This window comes from Heterodontus francisci, chromosome 10 (assembly GCF_036365525.1).
Source record: "Heterodontus francisci isolate sHetFra1 chromosome 10, sHetFra1.hap1, whole genome shotgun sequence".
Classification (NCBI taxonomy): domain Eukaryota; kingdom Metazoa; phylum Chordata; class Chondrichthyes; order Heterodontiformes; family Heterodontidae; genus Heterodontus; species Heterodontus francisci.
The window spans coordinates 48,011,139-48,039,134 of record NC_090380.1 but is presented as its reverse complement, the minus strand read 5'-3'; the positions used below and the strand labels follow the sequence as shown (position 1 = coordinate 48,039,134).

Genomic DNA, 27,996 nt, shown 5'->3' with positions numbered 1-27,996 from the left:
GTCAAGTCTGGAGTTCATCAAACATTCCAATCAAATGAATCCATGCACACCTTGACCATGGCCATGCAGATTCTGGATGACAACATATATGCCACCTTAAGTATATTGACAGATAACTTAGCCTCAGCACTGATCTGCACCAAAGAGCTCTCCAGCACAGCGCTAGTGGTGAAGTGGGGCTGGGTCAGGAGAGGAATAATGGCGAAAGGGGACATGGAAGTGGAAACTGCAGTCACAGCACTTACAATTCTCACCTGTTGTGCCCCTTCAGTCAGAGCCCCACATGCTGCCTCGTGTTCTAATGGCCGAGTCTGTCCCTGTACAGGTCCAGGTGGAGCAGTTTGTGATGAGGCCCTCACAGGCTCCAAAACCCAAAGGTTTCGAGCCAAGAGTATCTCAGCGGTCAGAGAAGGGATCTGAGCAGCTTGCTTCTAGCTCTGCTGAAGTTACAGGGATTGCACCACATAAGAGCAGTAGGAACAGCAAAGTTTTGTAGCTGCACAAGGGTATGCACGTGGGTGTATGAGAAAATTTCCGTTTGTGAAGTTTATATTCTTTAGTAGAATCACATAAATTTTGTTAGTTTGCACTACTTACCTATCTTGCTCATTCTTGGTTGCTGAGTTAAAAGTCACCTTTTAACTTGACTGATGATGAATGGGAAGACATGAATTGACAGGGACCAATGGGGGGGATGTGCAAGGACTGGTTGTTTGTTTGCAGAACTGCTTCCTGTCAGTGCCATTTGGGGGCAGGGGATGGTGGTGAAAGCAGCAGGAAGAGTGGCCTTTGCCTGACATTCTGACATCTGACTGGTGCAACCTAAGTGTACTTTTCATTAATAAGGGCAATCCTGGCAGCAATGTGAACAGCTACTGCTGCATTGACGGGCGGCACAGTGGCACAGTGGTTAGCACCGCAGCCTCACAGCTCCAGGGACCTGGGTTCGATTCCGGGTACTGCCTGTGTGGAGTATGCAAGTTCTCCCTGTGTCTGCGTGGGTTTTCTCCGGGTGCTCCGGTTTCCTCCCACAAGCCAAAAGACTTGCAGGTTGATAGGTAAATTGGCCATTATAAATTGTCACTAGTATAGGTAGGTGGTAGGGAAATATAGGGACAGGTGGGGATGTTTGGTAGGAATATGGGATTAGTGTAGGATTAGTATAAATGGGTGGTTGATGTTCGGCACAGACTCGATGGGCCGAAGGGCCTGTTTCAGTGCTGTATCTCTAATCTAAAAAAAAACCTTCCTCCTCGTTGTCTTCTTCCTTTGGACTTGTGTGCTGATGATCTGTGCTCTGTGCTTTGTTCCTTCTGCAGGTCCAAACCTCACTGCTGCGTAATGTTGTGTAGAGTGCACCAAACCACGACCATTCTGGACACCCTGGCTGGTGCGTTCTGAAAGGTGCCTACTGATCTGTCTGGGCACCCGAATTTCAGCATGCTGATGGTTTGTTCGATCACAAATATGATGGTCATCTGGCAGTCATTGTAGCGCTGCTGGACTTTACTGATTAAATTTCTGACGGCTGTTATGAGCCAAGTTTGCAATGGGCATCCCTTATCTTCTATCATCCCTTAATTGTGCTTTCAGGTGCAAAGTGGACAGGGAGTTTGGATTGCCGGAATGTGAAAGCATCATGGCAGCTCCTCAGGAATCTTGCGTATACCTGAAAAAATATCTTCGGTTGCACACCAGCTGCACATTGAAGAAGTGGAAGCCCTTACAGTTGTTGAATACTCCTGGTTGATTTGGAGGTGTCTGCATTGCCATGTGTGCGCCAATGGGAAACCAGCGCATCTGAGTGCTTGCTCATTCTAACTGGTGTCATCACAGGCATAGCCTCACATAATTGCCAGCCCTGGCAAACAACCATTCAGTCACTTGTCTTATGCATTTGTGGGCTGCCAATGGGAGAACCTGGATATTTCTCCGGCAGAGTCCTGGAAGGATTTGGGGGCAAAAATGTTGAGTGCATTAGTCACTGATGGCCACCGGTAATGCATGGCCATTAGGTCCAGCAGGGAGCAGGTCTTCTTCTAGGAGGCTGCAGAAGTCTGCCACCACCTGATGTGAGAAACTAAAGCACTGCTGTTGCAACAGGTTAAGGAAATGCAGCCTCTGCCTGTACACCCTGTGTCGCGAGTAGTTGCTCCTTCGAGCTGCTTCCCTCTGCTGTTCCCCGCTCTGCTGTCCAGCTGCAGGTACTTTGCAGCAGGCTAATTGCTGGTGGTCCCTTCTCTGATGTTGACCTTCATAGAGAAATTTCTCAGACTATTTGCTGCTGGTCATATTGCTCTTTGTCCAAGGTCCAATCTAAGGCAGCCAAGGTGCCACTCATCCTTATGTGATTCAGAACTCCTCCAAAGTGTAGAACAAAGAACAAAGAAAATTACAGCACAGGAACAGGCCCTTCGGCCCTCCAAGCCTACGCCGATCCAAATCCTCTATCTAAACCTGTCGCCTATTTTCTAAGGGTCTGTATCTCTTTACTTCCTGTCCATTCATGTATCTGTCTAGATACATCTTAAAAGACGCTATCGTGCCCGCGTCTACCACCTCCGCTGGCAAAGTGTTCCATGCACCCACCACCCTCTGCGTAAAGAAATTTCCACGCATATCCCCCCTAAACTTTTCCCCTTTCACTTTGAACTCGTGTCCCCTTGTAATTGAATCCCCCACTCTGGGAAAAAGCTTCTTGCTATCCACTCTGTCTATACCTCTCATGATTTTGTACACCTCAATCAGGTCCCCCCTCAACCTCCGTCTTTCTAATGAAAATAATCCTAACCTACTCAACCTCTTTTCATAGCTAGCGCCCTCCATACCAGGCAACATCCTGGTGAATCTCCTCTGCACCCTCTCCAAAGCATCCACATCCTTTTGGTAATGTGGCGACCAGAACAGCACGCAGTATTCCAAATGTGGCCGAACCAAAGTCCTATACAACTGTAACATGACCTGCCAACTCTTGTACTCAATACCCCGTCCGATGAAGGAAAGCATGCCGTATGCCTTCTTGACCACTCTATTGACCTGCGTTGCTACCTTCAGGGAACAATGGACCTGAACACCCAAATCTCTCTGTACATCAATTTTCCCCAGGACTTTTCAATTTACTGTATAGTTCACTCTTGAATTGGATCTTCCAAAATGCATCACCTCGCATTTTCCCTGATTGAACTCCATCTGCCATTTCTCTGCCCAACTCTCCAGTCTATCTATATTCTGCTGTATTCTCTGACAGTCCCCTTCAGTATCTGCTACTCCACCAATCTTAGTGTCGTCTGCAAACTTGCTAATCAGACCACCTATACTTTCCTCCAAATCATTTATGTATATCACAAACAACAGTGGTCCCAGCACGGATCCCTGTGGAACACCACTGGTCACACGTCTCCATTTTGAGAAACTCCCTTCCACTGCTACTCTCTGTCTCCTGTTGCCCAGCCAGTTCTTTATCCATCTAGCTAGTACACCATGGACCCCATGCGCCTTCACTTTCTCCATCAGCCTACCATGGGGAACCTTATCAAACGCCTTACTGAAGTCCATGTATATGACATCTACAGCCCTTCCCTCATCAATCAACTTTGTCACTTCCTCAAAGAATTCTATTAAGTTGGTAAGACATGACCTTCCCTGCACAAAACCATGTTGCCTATCACTGATAAGCCCATTTTCTTCCAAATGGGAATAGATCCTATCCCTCAGTATCTTCTCCAGCAGCTTCCCTACCACTGACGTCAGGCTCACCGGTCTATAATTACCTGGATTATCCCTGCTACCCTTCTTAAACAAGGGGACAACATTAGCAATTCTCCAGTCCTCCGGGACCTCACCCGTGTTTAAGGATGTTGCAAAGATATCTGTTAAGGCCCCAACTATTTCCTCTCTCGCTTCCCACAGTAACCTGGGATAGATTCCATCCGGACCTGGGGACTTGTCCACCTTAATGCCTTTTAGAATACCCAACACTTCCTCCCTCCTTATGCCGACTTGACCTAGAGTAATCAAACATCTGTCCCTAACCTCAACATCCGTCATGTCCCTCTCCTCGGTGAATACCGATGCAAAGTACTCGTTTAGAATCTCACCCATTTTCTCTGACTCCACGCATAACTTTCCTCCTTTGTCCTTGAGTGGGCCAATCCTTTCTTTAGTTACCCTCTTGCTCCTTATATATGAATAAAAGGCTTTGGGATTTTCCTTAACCCTGTTTGCTAAAGATATTTCATGACCCCTTTTAGCCCTCTTAATTCCTCGTTTCAGATTGTGCCTACAATCCCGATATTCTTTCAAAGCTTCGTCTTTCTTCAGCTGCCTAGACCTTATGTATGCTTCCTTTTTCCTCTTAGCTAGTCTTACAATTTCACCTGTCATCCACGGTTCCCTAATCTTGCCATTTCTACCCCACATTTTCACAGGAACATGTCTCTCCTGCACGCTAATCAACCTCCCTTTAAAAGCCTCCCACATATCAAATGTGGATTTCCCTTCAAACAGCTGCTCCCAATCTACATTCCCCAGCTCCTGCCGAATTTTGGTATAGTTGGCCTTCCCCCAATTTAGCACTCTTCCTTTAGGACCACTCTCGTTTTTGTCCATGAGTATTCTAAAACTTACGGAATTGTGATCACTATTCCCAAAGTAGTCCCCTACTGAAACGTCAACCACCTGGCCCGGCTCATTTCCCAACACCAGGTCCAGTATGGCCCCTTCCCGAGTTGGACTATTTACATACTGCTCTAGAAAACCCTCCTGGATGCTCTTTACAAATTCTGCTCCATCTAGACCTCTAACATTAAGTGAATCCCAGTCAATGTTGGGAAAATTAAAATCTCCTATCACCACCACCCTGTTGCTCCTACAGCTTTCCATAATCTGTTTACATATTTGTACCTCTATCTCACGCTCGCTGTTGGGAGGCCTGTAGTACAGCCCCAACATTGTTACCGCACCCTTCCTATTTCTGAGTTCTGCCCATATTGCCTCACAGCTCGTGTCCTCCATAGTGCCTTCCTTCAGCACAGCTGTGATATCCTCTTTGACCAATAATGCCTCCACCCCTTTTACCTCCCTCTCTATCCTGCCTGAAGCATCGGTATCCTGGGATATTTAGTTGCCAATCATGCCCTTCCCTTAACCAAGTCTCAGTAATAGCAATAACATCATACTCCCAGGTACTAATCCAAGCCCTAAGTTCATCTGCCTTACCTACTACATTTCTTGCATTAAAACAAATACACCTCAGACCACCAGTCCCTTTGCTTTCATCATCTGCTCCCTGCCTACTCTTCCCCTTAGTCACGCTGACTTCATTATCTAGTTCCTTGCAGGCTTTAGTTACTACATCCTTACTCTCTACTGACCTCATTTGGTTCCCATCCCCCTGCCACATTAGTTTAAACCCTCCCCAACAGTGTTAGCAAAAGCACCCCCAAGGACATTGGTTCCAGTCTGGCCCAGGTGTAGACCGTCCAATTTGTAATAGTCCCACCTCCCCCAGAACCGGTCCCAATGTCCCAAAAATCTGAACCCCTCCCTCCTGCACCATCTCTCAAGCCACGCATTCATCCTGACTATTCTTTCATTTCTACTCTGACTATCACGTGGCACTGGTAGCAATCCGGAGATTACTACCTCTGAGGTCCTACTTTTTAACTTGGCTCCTAACTCCCTAAATTCTGCTTGTAGGACCTCATCCCGTTTTTTACCTATATCATTGGTGCCTATGTGCACAACGACAACTGGCTGTTTACCCTCCCCCTTCAGAATGTTCTGCAGCCGATCTGAGACATCCCTGACCCGTGCACCTGGGAGGCAACATACCATTCGGGAGTCTCGTTTTCGACCACAGAACCGCCTATCTACTCCCCTTACAATCAAATCCCCTATGACTATAGCCCTTCCACTCTTTTTGTAGGAAGCAAACTCTCAGTAAAAGTACTGAGAACAAACCCTTTTGGGGTATTCATTGCTCTTTTTCCATGGGCTTTAATTAGCCTCCTCAATTGCCACTGCGTTCTCACCTTGCTTTCACTGACAAGTTTTAGGAAGTCTGGGAGAGCGTGAAAGCAATGCTAAACTTAAAACTCTGTTGAAATATCGCTCTAATTGAGCGATTGCCTTATGTTAATGGGCAACCTGCCTCCCTGAGTGGGGTGTGCACAAGCAGCCTAACGTACTCAAGTTAAACAGGGAAGTTAGTAGGTTTTAGCCAGCTTCCTGGCACGCTCGCTTTTTTGCCAGATTTAACTTCCCACCTACACCAAACCCACACGCTCCTCCAGGTTAAAATTCCACCCAATATATCAGTATTTGGAATTATTTTTGTCCTGCTTTGAACTCAATGCTTACATCAGGGGTTTGCAAAGCCCATAGATTGATGCCAGATTCATACTAACGCTCTAATCAATCCATTCATTTGTTCATTGCATATGAAGTGTTTTGAGATGCTGCTGTGATACTTAATGAGTACTTAAGTAAATGTAAATATTCCCTTTTCAATCTGAACCAGAGCTGATTGTGAGCACTCTAGTTTACATACCTGGGGCAGAGAGGAGAAATCTGCCAGGCTTCCCACTCTTCACTGCTGTCCTGTGTGGACATCCAGATTAGGATTAGATCAGCCTTATCTGTGATGGCCCTCACAGTCTAACAGCTCATCTACAATTAATGTGCAACCACGTATATGGAAATTGGTGACTCATTTGGGGTATCAGAGCACTGAAAGGCAAAGACTGTATCACAGCATCAATCACCATCTTAGGACAAGAGAAGGACGAAAAAGTCAGAAGGTAAACCTTAAATATGTCTGAAGCACATGCACACCTTTCCTCATATGAAAATGGTTCATTATAGGGTTTAATGCAGGGATAATAGATGAGTGATACCTAGTATAGGGCAAGGTACAGGCAACAGAATTTCAGATAAATTTGAGCTTGAATTGGGAGGAACTGGGGAGGTCAGTGAGCAAGATGTTCAAGAAATGAGTTTGATATACCAACATTATGAATAAGGGTTTCTCAATCAATACCTACCACATCCTCAGTACAGTCATCAAGAACTATACCAGCTCAGAGCTCGTAGTCAAAGATATCTGCATGATATAATAACACATATTCCTTTTAACAGACACCAGGCAGAATCCACATATGGTAAAAGAAGTCCACGGAATGTATAATAATACAAAAACTGAGAGGTTATAAGACTGAACAGGCTGGGGCTCTTTTCTCTACAAGATAGAATGCTAAGAGGTGACCTAATAGAGATCTTTAAAATTATGAAGAGGTTTATAGGCTAGATATAGAGAAGATATCTTCACTTGTAGGGTAGTCCAAGACTAGGAATCATAAATGTAAGATAGTCACTCATAAATCCAATAAAAAATTCAGGAGAAACCTCTTCACCCACAGAGTGGTTGGAACGTGGAAATTGTTGCCACAAAGAGTAGGTGAGGTGACTAGCATAGGTGCATTTAAGGGGAAGCTAGATAAACAAATGAGGGATAAAGGAGTAGAAAGATATGTTGATGGGGTTTAGAATTTAGAATTTAGAACATTACAGCGCAGTACAGCGCAGTACAGGCCCTTCGGCCCTCGATGTTGCGCCGACCTGTGAAACCATCTGACCTACACTATTCCATTTTCATCCATGTGTCTATCCAATGTCCACTTAAATGCCCTTAAAGTTGGCGAATCTACTACTGCTGCAGGCAGGGCGTTCCACGCCCTTACTACTCTCTGAGTAAAGAAACTACCTCTCACATCTGTCCGATATCTATCACCCCTCAACTTGAAGCTATGTCCCCTCGTGTTTGCCATCACCATCCGAGGAAAAAGACGCTCACTATCCACCCTATCTAACCCTCTGATTATCTTATATGTCTCTATTAAGTCACCTCTCCTCCTCCTTCTCTCCAACGAAAACAACCTCAAGTCCCTCAGCCTTTCCTCGTAAGACCTTCCCTCCATACCAGGCAACATCCTAGTAAATCTCCTCTGCACCCTTTCCATAGCTTCCACATCCTTCCTATAATGCGGTGACCAGAACTGCACGCAATACTCCAGGTGCGGTCTCACCAGAGTTTTCTACAGCTGCAGCATGACCTCGTGGCTCCGAAACTCGACCCCCCTACTAATAAAAGCTAACACACCATATGCCTTCTTAACAGCCCTATTAACCTGGTTAGCAACCTTCAGGGATTTATGCACCTGGACACCAAGATCTCTCTGTTCATCTACAGTACCAAGAATCCTCCCATTAGCCCAGTACTCTGCATTCCTGTTACTCCTTCCAAAGTGAATCACCTCACACTTTTCCGCATTAAACTCCATTTGCCATCTCTCAGCCCAGCTCTGCAGCCTATCTATGTCTCTCTGTACCCGACAACATCCTTCGGCACTATCCACAACTCCACCGACCTTAGTGTCATCTGCAAATTTACTAACCCACCCTTCTACACCCTCTTCCAGGTCATTTATAAAAATGACAAACAGCAGTGGCCCCAAAACAGATCCTTGCGGTACACCACTAGTAACTAAACTCCAGGATGAACATTTGCCATCAACCACCACCCTCTGTCTTCTTTCAGCTAGCCAATTTCTGATCCAAAGCTCTAAATCACCTTCAACCCCATACTTCCGTATTTTCTGCAATAGCCTACCATGGGGAACCTTATCAAACGCCTTACTGAAATCCATATACACCACATCCACTGCTTTACCCTCATCCACCTGTTTGGTCACCTTCTCGAAAAACTCAATAAGGTTAGATGAAGTAGGTTGGGAAAACTCTCGTATGAAGCATAAATGTCAGCATAGACCAGTTGGGCCAAACGGCCCGTTACCACGCTGTGAATACGATGGCCCAGAATTTTCGGGCAGCTCTCCTCTCCATCACAAGGGCCGCCTACTTCCAACTCTGCAATATCGCCAGTCTCAACCTCTGAATCAGCCAATCTGCCGTTGAAACTCTCATCCATACTTTTTTGTTACCACCAATCATGAGTATCCCAATTTCTGCACAGTTAACAATCTATGAAGCACATATTTCTGAAACCTATTTTCACTGAAACTCTATTGAATTGTTCATGGGAATATGCAGATTCTTGCTACTGGTATAAATCTTAATTGACATAATGGAATACTTTGGAAAGGTAGCTGGTCTAAGAGGTATAAAATAAGACTACATAACGTTATACAGGTACTGGGGAGTGTTGTTTGTTTTAACTTTGGGTCAGAGAAACATCATTAAACCTTTCTCAGAACATTAAATAAGCTGGGTTGTCCAAGCACCCTGAAGGCAGATGTCCTTAGTATAGGTGATAAAATAATTTTGATGGTGAGCTGACAACTGTTTGAAAGTGTTGGAGACAAGCATATGAGGACACAAGCTGATATATCCAGAATTAGGTAACATCTAAAATAGGTGGAGCCTGTTTCATGGGATATGTTGCATGTTCATGGTGTTGTGATTAGGGAGATGATAGCAATGCACTCACACATTGGTAGGAATTTTCCATTGGGCGGGAGGCCCTGTCTACCGGCCAAAAAATCGGAGGAATCCAGACCAGATTTTACGCTCCCCAGGCCCTTAATGGTCTTGAGTGGGACTTCCACCTCCTTGAGGCAGGAAGTCCTTCCTAATGGAGCTGCCGGCCAATCAGCGGGCCGACAGCTCTTAGTCCCAGCAGCGCCACTAGGAGCGGTGGCCACTGCCGGGACTACACCCACCTATCGCAAGCAAAATGAAGGATGGCCCCGGAAGAGGTCAGTTTTTAGGTCCTGGCCGGGGACAATGGATTGGGCCCCGGCAAGGCAAGGGGAGTCGGTTAGTGGAGTGGGGTGAGCGTTGTCGTTGGGGGGGTAGGGGGGGTTGGAGCTTCAGGGGCGACCCTTCATGGGGCAGAGGGTGCCTGATCAGGAGGCCTCCCACCAACCTCACCAGGCGGGGTTTTTGAGGTTTCTGTCGTCTGTCCGCCAAGGGTAAATTACCCGCGGCGGTGGAGGGAAGCCCTTAAGTACCAGTTAATTGTCCACTTAAGGGCCTTGATTGGCCTGGGACAGGCGGGCCGTTTCTTGCCACCGTTGCTCCATGTAAAATTGCAGTGGGGGCAGGAGGGGGTCAGGAATGACCCCACCCCCACCAATTGTCGGAAAATTGGATTAGAATAGGTAGGTGCTTGCTGGCCGGCACAGACACAATGGGCCGAAGGGCCAGTTTCTGTGCTGTATAACTCTATGACTCCCACGCAATTTTACGCCCCCTTCACCCCCGCTCGTTTGGGGGGCATAAAATTCCGGCCATGATGTGTGTGCATTGTGCTGCTTACTGTACTGCTTGTGCGGAGCCTCTGACACCTATTGTCCACTTAGAGGAAGCTCAACACTGCTCAGCAGTTGTCTAATAACCAACTAGTGACTATCAGCAAGATAGGAACCTAGCAGGAGTAGGTCATTCATCCCCTTGAGCCTGTTCTGCCATTCAATTACATCATAGCTGATCTGTACCTTAATTCCATCTATCCATCATAGTTCTACAACTCTTAAGGCCCTTGCCTAACAAAAATTGATCAATCTCAGTTTTCAAATTTTTAATGGCCCGAGGCCCAACAGCACTTTAGGGGAAGACAGATCCAGATTTCGACTGCACTTTTGTGTGAAGAAGTGCTTTGTGACATCACCCCTGAACAGCTCAGCTATGATTTTATTGTTATGCCCCCTTGTTCTGGACTCCCCACCGAAGAAATAGTTTTTCCCTATCTCCCCCAGCAATGTCTTTAATCGTATTAACCACTTTAATTAGATCATCCCTAAATCTTCTATCCTCATGGGATTACAAGTCTATGCAACCTGTCCTCATAATTTAACCCTTTTTGCCCAGGTTTCATATTAGTGAACAGAAAATGCCGGAAATACTCAGCAGGTCTGGCAGCACCTGTGGAGAGAGAAACTGGCAAAGGTTAGAAATGTTATAGGCCTTGAGCAAGTGAAAAGAGGGGGAGGGGGAAGAAGAACAAAAGAGGAGGTCTGTGATAGGGAGGAGGGCAGGAGAGATTAAATGACAAAGATATTATGGAACACAAGGCAAAGGGAGTAGTAATAGTCATAGTAAAAGACAAAGTATTGTCCAGAGAGAGATTGTTAATGGCCAAATACTGAACAGCTCTGCCTGAAAGCAAAAACATGAAAAACTAGTTTAAGATTGGTACATGGTGAAAAAAAACAGCGGTCATAGTCTGAAGTTGTTGAACTCAATGTTGAGTCCAGAGGGCTGTAGAGTGCCTAATCGGAAGATAAGGTGCTGTTCCTTGAGCTTCAGTGGAACACTGCAGCAGGCTGAGGACTGAAATGTGGGTGGGAGAGCAAGTTGGTGAATTCAAACAGCAAGCAACCGGAAGCTCGGGGTTATGCTTGCGGACTGAGTGGAGGTGTTTTGCAAAGTGGGCACTCAATCTATGTTTGGTCTCCCCATTGTAGAGGAGACCACATTGTGAGCAGTGAACACAGTATACTAAATTAAAGAAGTACAAGTAAATCGCTACTTCACCTGAAGGAGTGTTATTTCAGATTTCCAGCATCCGCAGTATTTTGCTTGAATTATTCATATCAGTGAACCTGCGTTGCACTCTCTCCAAGGTTAATATATCCTTCCTGAGGGCCAGTGCCCAGAAACGAATACAATACTCCAGTTGGGGTCTAACAGAGCTCTATACAGCTGTAAGATAACTTTCACTCCTTTGTGTTCCAGCCCCCTTGAGGTAAAAGCCAACATTCCATTTGCCGGTTTAATTACTTTTTGTATGTGTTCACAAGCTTTTAGTGATTTCTGCACTTGAACTCCTAAATCTCTCTTGTTCTCCACAGTTCCAAACTTCTCAACATTTAGAAAATACTCTGATCTTGGGTCCAAAGTGGAAGATCTCACACTTCGCCACATTGAATTCCATCTGCCACAGTTTTGCCCACTCATTTAATCTATCAGTGTCCCTTTGCAAATTTCAGCTCCCACCTACACTATTTACTATGGCAACTAACTTGAATGTTGTTAGCAAATTTAGATATAAAGCTCTCTCCTTCATCCAAGTCATTTATAAATATAGTGAAAAGCTGAGGCTACAGTAAAGATCCCTGGAAGATGCTATCATCATGCCCTGCAAATTTGACTACATAACCATGATCCCTATCCTCCAAGTCCTATCTCTGAACCAATTCCCTACATATGTCAACAGGTTGTTTCTAATTCCAGGCGTTCTCCTTTTTGTTACTGGTCACTTATGTGAAACCTTATTGAAAGCCTTCTGGAAATCTATATAAGTAACATCCATAGACACTCCTTTCGGAATGAGGAGACAAACAGAATCTCTTTGGGGTCACAGTAACTCCAAGATAACGCACGGCTGAATTCACCAGCAGAAATCGAGAGGGTGGCAGGCAAAGTAACCTTAAGAATTTGGGGGAAAAGAAACTCTACCCTGACCCCTAGACAGCTAACGTTTGAATGGTTACTTAGCAGTAATTAAACTGTAACTTAAGGTTTTTTTTAAATCTTGCGACTCAGTACAATCTGAAAGAATGACAATGGGCAATCTGCCTGTAGCTGTACTCTTATCCTTTTTATACTAGACTCCTGCAGGCCAACTGGATCCATGGTGGAAGTAGTTCAAAGTAGAGGTCAATGATCCACTGTGTTCCACTGTCACCAGAACAATGTAGTTCAGTAAATTACACTGCAGAGCACTGCCAACTGCACATGGTCCACACACTGGCAGGTCATGGTAATGTCAGAATGCCCTAAATCCATAATATTCCTCAATGTATATTTATGAAAGGCTTGACACAGGCTCACCAAAGATGAAGATGGGCACAGGAAAATTTACAATAAAGCTTTATATTTTAAAGTGCTTTGTGCTATGCAGTGAGCCTTTGGAAGGTGGATGATTAGATGAGTGTACTCCTTCCTGTTTCTTATCTGTGTATTGCATAATTTAATATCTGTGTAGTGCATGATTTAATGTGAAGTATCCTTCCAAATCTCATATCCTTCCAAGTCTATCTGTGCCAGTGGATAGTCTTTCCATTCCTTGGCATGGCTATACCTCTGCATTACAGTTGTCAGAAATTTCAATATAAAAAAGTCATATAAAAATAGCATTGCAATCAGCAGGCAAATTCATTAGAAGATTGCACATGAAATTACCATAATTTTACATAAATAAATAAATTACCAATGGATTTGTAAACTGTACTCTAAATTCCATCAGGTTAAACATGATTATTCCTTCACATGCAAATTAGGATTAAAGCAGCCTGCCAATTCCCATTCGTGTGAATGGGAACAACCGCAAAAAAGGTTCAAGTTTGAAAGAAATAAAAGCAAAATACTGCAGATGCTGGAAATCTGAAATAAAAACAAGAAATGCTGGAACGAATCAGCAGGTCTGGCAGCATCTGTGGAGAGAGAAGCAGAGTTGATGTTTCAGGTCAGTGACCTTTCATCAGAACTGGTTCACTGACCTGAAACGTTAACTCTGCTTCTCTCTCCACACATGCACCATTACTGCACCACTTGATTTCCCATTTCAAATCCCCCGATATGATGTATTTGGAAGTAGAGGGATTCCAGGCAGATCAGGCTGCATGAGAAATTCTCTGTGGTCACCTGCCAAGCATCCTCATGCCGACATCTGCTACAGAGGTGAAGAAATGTCAGCGTGGTGGTGGTGTAAGCAGATGCCTAACAGCATCTGCACTATCTGTAAATACCTGACTGGCTATATTGTTGAATGCTTCCTCAGAAGCATCTCAATTGCAGTAAGCCATACATTCAGTAATACTGCATGAAAGAACACATGCTGGGGCAATGAACAGCCAGTGTTTCCTGAATGGCCAGACTGCCAAGGTGACACCAAACATCTCCATATTGCCCATGTGCATGCAACAGGTAGATATAGAGAATTGCCTTCTGCTGTGAGAACATTTGCTGTTACTATGAGGTTGTCACATCTAACAATAGTCAGCTACACTTCTGTGCAGGTATACTGCAGTGCTGAACTATGAGCATAGGCTTCAGTGAGCTACTGAGGGCACCCTCCTTATGCAGCATCATCTTCACTTGAAATAGAGATAAGGGATTGAGTGCTGGAATGCTTGTGTTGCTCGTCTGCAGACTTATGCCTGCTTCTTGGGTTTCATTTACATAAGAACATAAGAAACATAAGAACATTCAGCTCTTCGAGCCTCCGCCAACATTCAATGAGATCATGGCTGATCTTCTACTTCAACACCATTTTCCTGGACTACCCCTGTATCCCTTGATGTTTTAAATCTATTGATCTTAGTCTTGAACATACTCAATGACTGAGCCTCCACTGCCCTCTGGGGCAGAGAAAGATTCACCACCGTCTGAATGAAGAAATTCCTCCTCATGTCAGTCCTAAACGACCTGCCCCTTATTCTGAGACTGTGTCCCCTGGTTCTAGACTCCCCAGCCAGGGGAAACATCCTTCCTGCATCTACCCTGTTGGGCACTGTAAGAATTTTGTATGTCTGAATGAGATCACCTCTCATTCTTCTAAACTCCAGAGAATAAAGGCCCAGTCTATTTAATCTTTTCTCATAGGACAATCCCTCCATCCCAGGAATTAGTATGATGAACCTTCGTGGCACGTATACCTTTCCTTAGGTAAGGAGACCAAAACTGCACACAATACTCCAGTTGTAGTCTCAACAAGGCTCGATATAATTTCAAGAAGAGATCTTTACTACTGTACTCAAATCCTCTTGTAATAAAGGCCAACATACCATTTGCCTTCTTAATTGCTTGCTTAATCTGCATATTAGCTTTCAGTGACTCATGAACAAGGACACCCAAGTCCTTTTGAAGTTCAACACTTCTCAGCATCTGACCAATAAAGAAATACTCTGCATTTCTGTTTTTCCTACCAAAGTGGATAACCTCACATTTCTCCACATTGTATTCCATCTGCCAAATCTCCAAAATCCCCTTGAAGTGTCTTTGCATTCTCCTCACAACTCACACTTCCAGCTAGTTTTGTGTTATCTGCAACTTGGAAATATCACATTTGGTCCCCACATCCAACTCATTGATATAGATTGTGAATAGCTGGGGCCCAAGCACGGAACCTTGCAGTACTCCAATAGACACAGCCTGCAAAGCTGAACATGACCCATTTATTCCTACTCTCTGTTTTCTGTCCATTAACCAGTTCTCAATCCATGCCAGTATATTCCCCCCAATTCCATGTGCTCTAATTTTCCTCCACACAAGATCAGATGACAGGTTGTTCAACCTTTCCCGTCTTAGAGCGAAGACCAAAGTATGGAAGGTCCTCATCAGGGAACTCCTCTTTGCTGATGCTGCTGCATTAACATCCCACACAGAAGAGTGTCTGCAGAGACTCATAGTCAGGATTGCGGCTGCCTGCAACGAATTTGGCCTTACCATCAGCCTCAAGAAAACGAACATCATGGGACAGGACGTCAGAAATGCTCCATCCATCAATATCGGCGACCACGCTCTGGAAGTGGTTCAAGAGTTCACCTACCTAGGTTCAACTTTCACCAGTAACCTGTCTCTCGATGCAAAAATCAACAAGCTCATGGGAAAGGCGTCCACTGCTATGTGCAGACTGGCCAAGAGGGTGTGGGAAAATGGCGCACTGACATGGAACACAAAAGTCCGAGTGTATCAAGCCTGTATCCTCAGTACCTTGCTCTATGTCGGCGAGGCCTGGACAACGTATGTCAGCCAAGAGCGACGTCTCAACTCATTCCACCTCTGCTGCTTCCGGAGAATCTTTGGCATCATGTGGCAGGACCGTACCTCCAACGCAGAAGCCCTTGAGGCGGCCAACATCCCCAGCATATACACCCTACTGAGCCAATGGCGCTTGAGATGGCTTGGCCATGTGAGCTGCATGGAAGATGGCAGGATCCCCAAGGACACATTGTACAGCGAGCTCGTCACTGGTATCAGACCCACCGGCCGTCCATGTATCCACTTTAAAGACATCTGCAAACGCGACATGAAGTCCTGTGACATTGACCACAAGTCGTGGGAGTCAGTTGCCAGTGATTGCCAGAGCTGGCGGACTGCCATAAAGGCGGAGCTAAAGTGTGGCGCGTTGAAGAGACTGAGCAGTTGGCAGGAAAAAAGACAGAAGTGCAAGGAGAGAACCAACTGTGTAACAGCCCCGACAACCAATTTTATCTGCAGTGTCTGTGGAAGAGTCTGTCACCCTAGAATTGGCCTTTATAGCCACTTCAGGCGCTGCTTCACAAACTACTGACCACCTCTAGGCACTTACCCATTGTCTCTCGAGACAAGGAGGCCAAAGAAGAAGAAATTTTGTTTACTAACCTCTTGTGTGGGACCTCATCAAAAATTTTCTGAAAATTTAAACACACCACATCCACCAGCTTAGAGCATGGCTACCCAACCCGAACCCGATGGTCGCTCGGGTCACTCTTCCGGGTCCAGCATTTGGGCTCGGCTTGGGCCCAGTCAATCACCACTTCCGGTAAGTGGCTCCGATGTTAATGTACTTTTTGGACTAGAAAGGTTGTTTAGTTACAGTTTTTTTAAGCTTGTGCAGATAAGTAACAAAGTTAAAAATGGAAGCTGATGGTTGGGTCGGGTGTGGGAATAAATAAAAGGACTCGGGCTGGGTTAGACTCGGGTCAGATGTGGTTCTGTCAGGCTTGGGTCGGGTTTAACTTGCAGACCCGAGCCAGCCTTTACGCCAGCTCCCCCTCATCTATTCTACTAGTTACATCCTCAAAAAACTCCAACATGATTGTGAAACATTGTTGTAAAGGAGCTTTTAGGAAACAGTGACCATAATATGATAGAATTTTACATTAAGTTGGAAAGTGATGTAGTTCAATCAGAAACTAGGGTCTTAAATCTAACCAAAGCAAACTATGTAGTTATGAGGGGCAAATTGGCCATGGTGAATTCAGAAACTACATTAAAAGCAATGGCTAACATTTAAAGAACTAATACATAGTTTACAACAAAAATATATTCTATTAATGTACAAAAACCAAGCAAGGAAAGTGTTCCAACCATGGCTAATGAAAGAAATCAATATTTGTATTCGATCAAAGGAAGAGGCATATAACGTTGCCAAAGAAATGTTAAACAATCACGATGGAGTTTTCCCTTTCATAAATCCATGTTGACTCTGCCCAATCCTACCATTATTTTCTAAGTGTCCTGTTATCATATCCTTTATTATAGATTCTAGCATTTTCCCTATGACTGATGTTCAGCTAACAGGTCTGTCGTTCCCAATTTTCTCTCTCCCTCCTTTCTTAAATAGTGGGGTTACAATTGCGATCTTCCAATCTGCAGGAACTATTCCGGAGTCAATAGAATTTTTAAAGATGACTACCAATCCATCCACTATCTCCACAGCCACACCTTTCAACACTCTCGCATGCAGATCATCAGGTCCAGGGGATTTATCTACTTTAAGTCCCATTCATTTCTCTAGTGCTAGTTTTTTTTTTATTAATAGCGATATCTTGCAGTTTCCAGTTTACACTGGTCCCTTGATTCTCCATTATTTCTGGGAAGTTTTTAGTATTTTGCTCCATGAAAACAGACATAAAGGGCTGGATTCCATGAGCTCGCTGCCAATCTCGGTGGTGAGCTCATAAAATGGCGGCCTGCCCATGTGGGCCGCTGGCCACAGATTCACTGCGATCTTAAGTGTGATGGCTTATTTAAATAGCTGGGGTGGCCCACCTCCCCCCAATCATGTGGAAGCGCTGGGCTGTCCATCCCCGGCAATGGCAGCAGCTTGCTGTGCGCAGGCGCTGGCGCAGTTTTTAAAGGGCAGTAAGCCCAGCTGGGTTATTTAAATTTTTGAAGACATACCCCCCCAGAATTACATAAATAAAATTCCAATGCCCCTTTCCCACCTCCCCATAACAATTACATGAAATATTTGCCCTTTCCCCTGCTAAAACACTTACCTTTAACATCTAACATTTTCCCCCACAAAATTTAAAATGCAATCCTTCCCACCAACCCCTACACGCATGATGTTTATTTGACCCTGTCGCCCCCCACACTGATAAACATGCCTCCTCCCTCCTCCCCACCAGAGTTGCGCCTCATTTCCCTAGACGGGGATCTGAAGGCGCGAGAGTACTGGCCACCGTGCCAAAGATCACTTCAGGCCCTCAAGATCGCAGGTGAGTATATTTAAATTAATTAATTTTATTGATTTAAATATTCAATTTGTGGTCCCATTGTCCAGCGGCAGGGGGCCGCCACGGAGCCTCACCGCCACCGGGAGGATTGGACCAGGCCCTGTCAGTGTCAAGGTCCATGGCGGGTCTCATCCGCAGCCATCTTCAGGCCCATCCTGCAACGGATCACGAAGTCAAGGGCTGCTTAAAATCCAGCCCAAAGTATTTGTTTAGTTTCTCTGCCATTTCCTTATTACCCATTATAAATTCTCCTCACTCCGTTTGTAATGGACCCACATTTGTTTTTTATTTATTTTATTTATTTAGAGATACAGCACTGAAACAGGCCTTTCGGCCCACCGAGTCTGTGCCGACCATCAACCACCCACTTATACTAATCCTACACTTATCCCATATTCCTACCACATCCCCACCTGTCCCTATATTTTCCCTACCACCTACCTACTAGGGGCAATTTCTAATGGCCAACTTACCTATCAACCTGCAAGTCTTTTGGCATGTGGGAGGAAACCGGAGCACCCGGAGGAAACCCACGCAGACACAGGGAGAACTTGCAAACTCCACACAGGCAGTACCCAGAATTGAACCCGGGTCGCTGGAGCTGTGACCCTAGTTTCTGATTGAACTACATCACTTTCCAACTTAATGTAAAATTCTATCATATTATGGTCACTGTCTCTTAAAGGCTCCTTTACAACAAGATTATTAATTAGCCCTTTTTCATTACACAATATTAGATCTAAAATAGCCCATTCCCTAGTTGGTTCCTCAACGTATTGCTCCAGAAAACTATCTCGCATACATTCCAATAATTTGTCTTCAACAATATTAGTACTAATTAAGTTTACCCAGTCTATATGTAGATTGAAATCCCCCGTGATTACCTGTTACACGTACCTCTAATTTCCTGATTTATACTGTGATTCACATTACCACTGCTGTTTGGTGGCCTATAAACAACTCCCACTAATGTTTTCTGCCCCTTGCTCTTTCTTAGTTCCATCTAAATTGATTCTACGTCTTGATCTTTAGAACTAAGGTCATCTCTATTTATAGTACTAATGCCCTCTTTAATTAATAGAGCTACCCAACCACCTTTTCCCAGCTTCCTGTCCTTCCTTAATGTCACATACCCTTGGATATTCAGGTCCCAGCTTTGGTTTCCCAGTAGCCACATCTCTGTAATGGCTATCAGGTCATACATATGCATTTCTATTTGAGCTGACAATTCATCAGTTTATTGTGAAAGCTGTGGGCAATCAGATACAGAGCCCTTAGTTCAGTTTTTTTTACTATTTTAGTAAACTCTAAACCTATCTGCTGGCACACTCTCAAGTTTGTAATCACTGTCCCTTCCTGCCATACTCTGATCATCATTACCTTTATTGCTACCTTGATCTATTCTCTTTAATTTACTCAATCTTCCCCTACATGATCCATTCTACCCTCTATTTAGTTTAACACCCTCTCTACTTCCCTGGTTATACAACTGGTCCCAGCATGGTTCAGGCGAAGTCCATCCCAATTGTACAGCCTCCATTTTCCCCAGTACTGGTGCCCCACGGACCAGAATCCACTTCTCCCACACCAGTGTTTGAGCCAAGCATTCATCTCGCTAATCTTATTTACCCAATGCCAATTTGCACGTGGCTCAGCTAATAATCCAGATGTAATGACTGAGGCAGGAGCAACGCACTGTCAATTCAGTCCCATCACTCCACAGGTTGCAGCATATTATTAAAGTTTTCCCACACAACAGGAAAACAGCTAAATTAATCACTTCAGTAACCCCCAGTATAAAACAGACTAAACCAGGTATCTTTTTGACAACAACAAATTAACTATTTAATAAAAAAAAAATCTTAAACACTATTAAGATAAACCTCTATCAAAAGACCTTATAACTTCTTATTTTAACCTAACTCCCCCATTTAAAAACATACACCCAAAAATCACAGTTAACTGGTTTCTTTTAAAAATGATGCTTTTTAAAAAATTAACTGTTTCTTCAGAATAAATAAATAAATAAAGTCTTTGTGGGTTCCATTCCTGATGTGTGAGGTATTCTAATGTGGAAATAATGAAATGCTACTCGAAGTTTTCACAGGGATTTGATGAAATAGTCCTTCAATAGATAGGCATTCAAAACACTTCAGCTGCAGTAAGCATCAAGACCACCGGCGAATTCCAGAAAATACAATCAGTCAAGAGAGATTGAATCATGAAGCAAATACTTCCTGGTTTGGAAATAAAGAAAAGCAATTTTGCTACCTTCAGCAATACAAATGATCTCTTAAAAAAAAGGGCTTTTTTCCTCCTTAGGCAATTAACTTGGCCTGTAGCTCCTTGTAGAATTTCTTCTGAGAGAGAGAATAGAAGCTCTTTTCTTCAATAGCATGCCATGCTAGTGACTAGTTCAGACCAATTTTTCACACAGTCAAATCAAAAAACTATACCATGTGATCTCTCTCTCCTGCTGTCATCAAGGTAACAAGTGCAGCTGGCACACTGTGCCTCAGAAATCCAAAAGATTCTCTCTCTGTCTTAAAGGCACACTGTTTCAAACAAAGTCTTAAAGGCACACTGTTTTAATCCAAAGAGAAAATAAATACGGTTCTGTGACACAGAGATTATTACCTTTGAGGTTCTGCTTTTTAATTTAGTGCCTAGCTCCTCATACTTCCTTTGCAGAATCTTTTTATCATTGGTACCTACCTTGAACATGACAAATGGATCAACCCCCTCCCACTGTAAGGTCCGCCCTGAGCAGGTGTCCTGAACCCTGGCACCAGGCAGGCAACACAGCTTTCTGGATTCTCACTCTTGGCTGCAGAGAACAGTGTCTATCCACCTGACTATACTGTCCCCTACTACCACTATATTCCTTTTAACTCCCCCCACTTGAACGGCTTCCTCTACCATGGTACGTACCATGGTCAGTCTACTCATGCACACTACAGCCCTCGCTCTTGGCCACAGACTGTTACTACGGGTGTGATTGCCATGGATTGCAGTGACATATCATCTGTCCTGTCATCTTGATTGTATTAATTAATTTTATTTTTCTTTAATTTTCCTTCATCTTCTTGGCCCCATTATAAGCACCCCCATACTTTTGCGGGATTTGTAATCAATTTTTTCTTCAGGTGAAGGATTTTGGGATTGAGTTGCATATAACAGTTGTTTTATGTACGTTGTTTTGAAAAAAAAGTGAATTTGTGTGAGATAAAAATAAGCCATAGGCTGTGAGTATTGAAGATGTGTATTAACACTAGATAGGCCTGTCCAGGAGATGCCACAGCTCAGTCTATTCCGAATTGATACAATGAGGATAAATTGTCCCATTCCAGGGCTATGAGTTGGGATGTCCCCATTAATTTTGAGAATAACAGGAGATGTTCTATTTAATTCCACCCCAACCAGAGTCAGGGCTGGAGGGTGGGGCATGGGGAAGGTGGGGTGGAGGGTAGGGTAAGTACCTGTTTTTATTCACAGCTGTACTGGCAAATCATCATCATCACTGCCTTCCCCCAGCTACAAACACAGAGAGAAGAGATTCACGGGCAGGGCAGTGATGGAGGCTGAGGCACAGTCCTTGACCTGGAGCTGGAAGCTAAAATGCAGATGCTCAGTTACTGTAGTTAGAAGCTGGCTAAGCAAGAAAGATAATGTCAAAATTCAACGTCAGCCCACAAAGGGTACAGTTTATTATTTTCCCATTTTTCAATGAGAGAAGCAAGAATGAGTTCGCCAAATGGAATTTGTTTTGACTGATTGTATGTTCACTGACTGTGAAATAAAACAGTTTAATAATTCAAATCTGGCCCATCCCACCAAATGTTCCAAACTGTCTTTGCAAAACTGGCAGAACACATGTGAAAAACACAGGGGTTGATTTCTAATTGCTGCCCACTTGGTTTGCTTTGGAAAGCTGGACTACAGGACAATGAATATTGGAAAAAAAAATTGCAGGCCCATTGGCTGACTGACGCAATTTTCAGACAGGCCTTTGAATGGCCGGCTGGTGATCCTGCCCAAAACAGGTTTGGACCTCACTAAAATATTAAAGTCATGGTCCGATGCCAATTGTTAGACCCTGATGCCATTTTCAGGTACCAATGAGGGAAGGATGCTCAATGCTGGGGGCGGGGGGAGTGCGGTGGTGGGGAGGAATGAGATTGGGGAACGGGCACGAACAGGGATGTGGGTTGATCCAGCCAATGCAGCTGAAGAGAAAAATCTTTGTTGGTCCCTGTACACAGCGAAACTTGCAGCGTTTTGGATAAGCTCAGTATCCCAGCAATTCTGTCTGCAAAGCTGACAATTACATGACAATAAGGGTGGGGTGGAGTGGGTGCATGAAGTGTCTTCCTGCATCAGGCCATATTTTGTCAGATAGTTAAGAAAGGAGTGCAAGCCCGGTGGAAACAGGTTCTATCCCAATATCATCATCAACCGCTCCCCGCCACCCCCCCACCCCGCCCAATCCTCAACCCCCGACCTGTCCAGAGTGCCTCAATAACACACTCAACATGATTTAGAATTCAAGGCTAAGGTCATTATGGGAGAGAGCTTGTTTAAAAATCTACAGGAAAAGATGCTGTTCAACTAATTATTTATATGCCAGTAAAATTACCTGCCACAAACAGAAAATGATGCTTTTGAGCAAAAATAAACTGCAAGAAATGCCACTGCTTTTTTTTTGTATATGTGGTGGAGAACAAGAGTAGCATTCCTAAATAAATACAAGAACATTGCATTGACCCCTATTCTCAACTTGGAAAACTCTGAATGAGCTTGATATTTTTGTTTCCAAATTGCTTTTCAGTTGCTGGTCTCCCAGGAAGCCAGTCTCCACCCTATGCTCTGATAATAGTAAAGCACCATTTCAAATTCATACCACTTTTACTGCATAACATCACTACCCACATTCTCCCCCTTTTCTCTTCCACTGTCTCTTTACTGTGGTCCTCCTCCATGACACTACACTCTCATGGTCTCACCTTTAAATGTCCCATTGCAGTTATTAAATCTTAACTGGTTTCTCCTCTGATGCTGTGCATGGTTGCCTCCTGTGTGTCAGAGGGCATCATCCTCTATCCCCACCAGTCATCATCTGCATGTTCCCCATTTGTGACAACATTCGCATTCCATGGTCATTTAACCAATTCTACATCCCTAATACTGCCGCAGACTCCAGGGTGTTGCGATACTATCTGACTCCCTGCTCGCAGAGCGACTGCAGTCATACTTCCCAACCTGCATTCTGTGAATGTGGATTGCTGCTTTCCCCCTCCCTTTGATGCACCATCAATTCTAGGAACATTTAGCTACTGATCTTCTGCCCTATGCAACTCTTTCCAAAAATTACTTTGCCCTGGACATCTTTGCCAAACCTTAGAAGTCTCTTAAAAACATCTCATTGGCCATATGCATGGTGTTCATTACTACCTAATGAGGTGGTAGAAAAATGCAAAATAATATCCTTATTGTGCTTTCCTCTATTATTTCCAGTTTAGTACATTTAGTTTATCATTTTCCAATCACTTATTTTTCAAAATCAGGTCTGTCTGTAATCCACTAAAAATCACTCAAAAACCTTGTAATGTATGAAATCTTATTCTTTACTAGTACCGCATCCGGTTCACCCATCACCCCCGGACTCACTGACCTACATTGGCTCCCGGTCAAGCAGCATCTTAATTTTAAAATTCTCATCCTTGTTTTTAAATCCCTCCATACCAATCTCACCCCACCCTATCTCTGTAATCTCCTCCGGACACACAACCCTTTGAGATATCTGCATTCATTTAATTTTAGCACGTTGAGCATTCCCAATTTTAATTGTTTCTGAAATTCCCTTAATACATTTCTCCGCCTCTCTACCTCACTTTCCTCCTTTCAAACACCCCTTAAAACCTACCTCTTTGACCAAGCTTTTGGTCCTAACCTAATGGGCTGGATTTTCATTCTTGGGTCCTGATCCTGTTGTCGGAAATGCTGGCGGCAGGACCCCACAGGACATTTTGGAGGAAGCCCACAATTAAGAGCCTGCCTCCAGGAGACCCACCCAAGTAAGGTCTGCAGGCGGGTTCCATAGCCAGGAGAGCCAATTGCAGTACCTGAGGCTCTGGATAGCCGACAGTTGCCGATGTAGGTCAGAGTACGAGGGTGCGCCTGAAGGTGGAGATACCCTCTGAAGACTTTAGAAAGTTTATTTAAAAGTGGCTACAGCTGTCAGGCCATCATTGTAGAAGGGAAATCCCTCCACAGGACGGCCTGTGGCCGCAGCTGTGACTCTCAGGCAATTGCGGCTGTGGAAGGTGGTGAGGGGGAAGGAAAATGAGGCATCGCTGGCCCGCCCTGGTCTGCTGCCAGGAGGCCACCTCCATCCATCAGCCAGGCTTTGGCCTCAGCGGGGGCCCGTCTCGTCTGGGAAATTCCAGACAGCGTCTGATGCGTGCCCTCAGTAGGCATTTTAATTGGCTTAATTGGCTACTCGCCTCTGGCAATTCAGCAGCCGTCCCCCATGCACCCCCCCCCCCCCCCCCCCCACCACCCCCAGCCCCCACCCCAACCAGAAGCAGCCTTCATGAAAATACACCAGAGGCCGGAACATGCCGGCAGACCAGTATGCCAGCTGGGAGCACAAAATTACATTCCGGCCCATCCTCCTCAGCCCAACAAACATTCAGCCCAGTGTCCTTAAACAATAGTGGGAGTTTCCAATTGCCAAATGTATTGTTCAGTTCTCATGTCATATCACCATTTGTAATACCGAGAGCGTTCTGAAACCTGAGATGTTTTAAACCTACGTAAAGCAGTAATACACAGGCTAATACACTCTGCAAATCATTGTATTTACAACTGAATGCAGTAAAATCAAAGGATTTGGGGGATTTAGCTCACTCAATTTAATTACACTAGTATATTTAAACTAAAAATTAAAACAGCACCCTGGAGTATTTTCTTTACATGAAGCGTGAAATTATTATGAAGCTATTATGAAACTCTCTGTTCATGCTCAAGATAAATACTTGTGCAGAGGTGAAAAGGAAAGTCACAAATTAAAAAAAAGGTTGGGGGGAGTCCTGCATGGTTGGAAATGGACAGCAATTCAGCAAGAGAAAGTTAGGACAACACTTCAAATGGGAACCTTCATCAGAACTCAGGGTTCTGAAGAGTTACCACCCCAAAAAATAATCTATCTTTCATTTTCAAATACTGACTGATGTTTTGGGCATTTCCAGTAATTTCTGTTACTACAAGTAGTTGCATATCCTGTTATAAGGCTGGAAACTTTAAATATTAATGAGGCATTTTGCTTGTTTAGAGAGATCAATGCAATAATCATGCAACTCAATACCTTTTTAGTTTAGAATCACTGGAAGTTGACTGTGACTGGGCAATCTTTTTTTTTTAAATGGTGTAAATTTCACAGGAGGATTTACATTCCAGCAGAAGTTTTCTTCCAGTTAAAAGTAATGACCCTGACTGGAACATGCAAGTATAGATTCTATTATGTGCACTAAAAGTACATTTACTTTAACATGCCTTGATTGATTGTACCAGTCAGTGGAAGTGCAGGTAACAAGGTGTGCCGTTGCTTCGACAAGATCTAAAGTCCACAAAAAAAGAGATGTTCTCCAAGCATGCCATCAAACAGTGACAACTCCAAAAATGACATCAACATTGCTATCAGTGATAGAAGCAGGGATGTTTTATGACCTTGTCAGGCTAAGCAGCCAGAAATAAGGTCAATAATTATGAATTACAACCCCTTTAATATCCCAGCAGCTGTGGCATCCATTTTGCAATACAAACAGGGCAAATCCATAATGATGGACCGACAGGCACTATTGCAGAACCACTTCTTGAAGTACTTGTACAATACAAGCATGGCATTAATGCCTTTATAAGGCTACTCTCCCCCAATTGTCCTAGTCAAACGGATGTCAAATGCCATAAAGACTTCAATCTCTCTGGTGCTTCAGGGACTGTTGTATTAATGTACCCAGTACATTCACTTCTACTCTATTACCATGCAAATTGTTCACTCTGCTTTTAAATTACTTTTTTATTGATTAGACAGCAATCTATTAACATCTGCTATGCTGACGGGAAATGTAACAGTAAAGATTTGTGTATGTACCTTCTGTTTTATGATCATGTCATTGATTTCCTCAACATCTCCCACTGTCACGAGTTGAGATTTGATCACACGATCTAGCAGCGAGAGCCAGTCTGTCAATTCCACCCAGGCTTTGTTGAAGTCAGCAAGAGCTGGAACCTCCATGAGTAAAGAAGATGGCATGTCTAACTTGGTTTCCGTGGTAACTAGGGTCTGCGTCACCACGGTAACTGTTTGCTGTGTGGTTGAAACTGAAAAGAAAGGATTACTGATGTTAGTCAATGTGAGACTTTTTATAAGAACTCTAAGCACAAATTGTAATTAAGTGTAATCATTTCATATCTCGTAGTTATTTAGATGAAACACATTTGTTGCAGTGGTTGGACATTATAAAGAGGCAAATACAACCATTATGAATTAGATATTTCACACCAAACCTATGCTTGACCTTTTTTGTGCACTTGACAACTTTAATACCTCAATATTATCAATTGAAAGTAGAATAAAGTGAATCCTGAAATATCATGCAAATTAACCAATTACCTGTCATAAAGGAACATATTAACAGCAGTTTTTTGTTATGCATCATAACAGGAGCAACCCATTGCTCATGATGTCCATGTGGCCTGGCTATATATAGAACAGCAGCTGCTCTGCAGTTTCTTAACAAATTACATTAGAACATAAGATGGTATGCGATGGAAAAAGTCCTTTCAGCCCTCAAGCTCCAAGACAATCAAGGTATGCTAATATTAAAGCAGGAAATGCAATCTCAAGTACATGTTGTCAGTAAGCAATATCCTGACATTTTGTTACTGTCCATAACTCACTGGAGACACCCTAATATAATAAAACAGTGCTTATGTTATTATGCATTGGAGAGTAGGGGTTTGGCAGTGTGAGGTCCAATGGAGTTCATCATTTCCGGTATCAAAGGTAGCGGAAGCCACATGACAGAATGAGAGGTATGAATATAGAGAACCAATAATGTCTAAAGAGTTGGTATATGCACCAGTGATCTCAATGATGCACGATTGACAAAATTACCAATTTACTTCAGACCAACATAATCTATTAATGCCCCCGAATTGGCAACAATGCGTTAATTTGCAGATTCCAACTAGCAATTCTTCCCATGACATGTTCTACATCGTAGGCATGAGAAAGTGAAGGAAACATGAGGAAGGCATAAACAGGGAAGGAAGTCAAAGGGAGGAACATTCTGCCTGCTTTTGTGCATTTCCTAGCAACTGGATTCAAACTGACTTGGGAGCAGGTGTCTTATTCCCTGACTATAGTGTGTTTACTTTGGTAACATTTGACTTTTGTTGAGATTGGCTACATTTTAGGCTAAATATCTGACAGCTTGATCTGGGGCTCTTGGCGAGGATTGACATTCACATGGTTAGGAACTTGCAGGCACACAGCCACAGATGTTCTATCCATTTAAATTAATGGATGGCAAAGTAGGACCTGTGGGCTCATAACTTCTGTAAGTGCTGGTCTTTGCCAGGACTGCCCAGTCATAGAATCAGCCTTTCACAGTACTATTAATTAATTGCCTTATGCTTTACCCAGTTAGGATTAGAAACAGTTATCCCAGCAGAAATGAATAGG

The 27,996-nt window shown here is 43.9% G+C and overlaps 1 protein-coding gene across 7 annotated transcripts in view; it reads right to left on the bottom strand.

Annotated features, from left to right (window-relative positions):
- The window catches only part of dmd (dystrophin), a 1,950,296-nt gene that overhangs the window by 502,613 nt on the left and 1,419,687 nt on the right, over nt 1-27,996 (bottom strand). For all 7 annotated transcript variants that reach the window (XM_068040560.1, XM_068040554.1, XM_068040555.1 and 4 more), the window contains one exon: nt 26,401-26,630. In XM_068040560.1, coding sequence (XP_067896661.1) covers nt 26,401-26,630 — 230 coding nt within the window. The remainder of the gene's footprint in view (nt 1-26,400; nt 26,631-27,996) is intronic.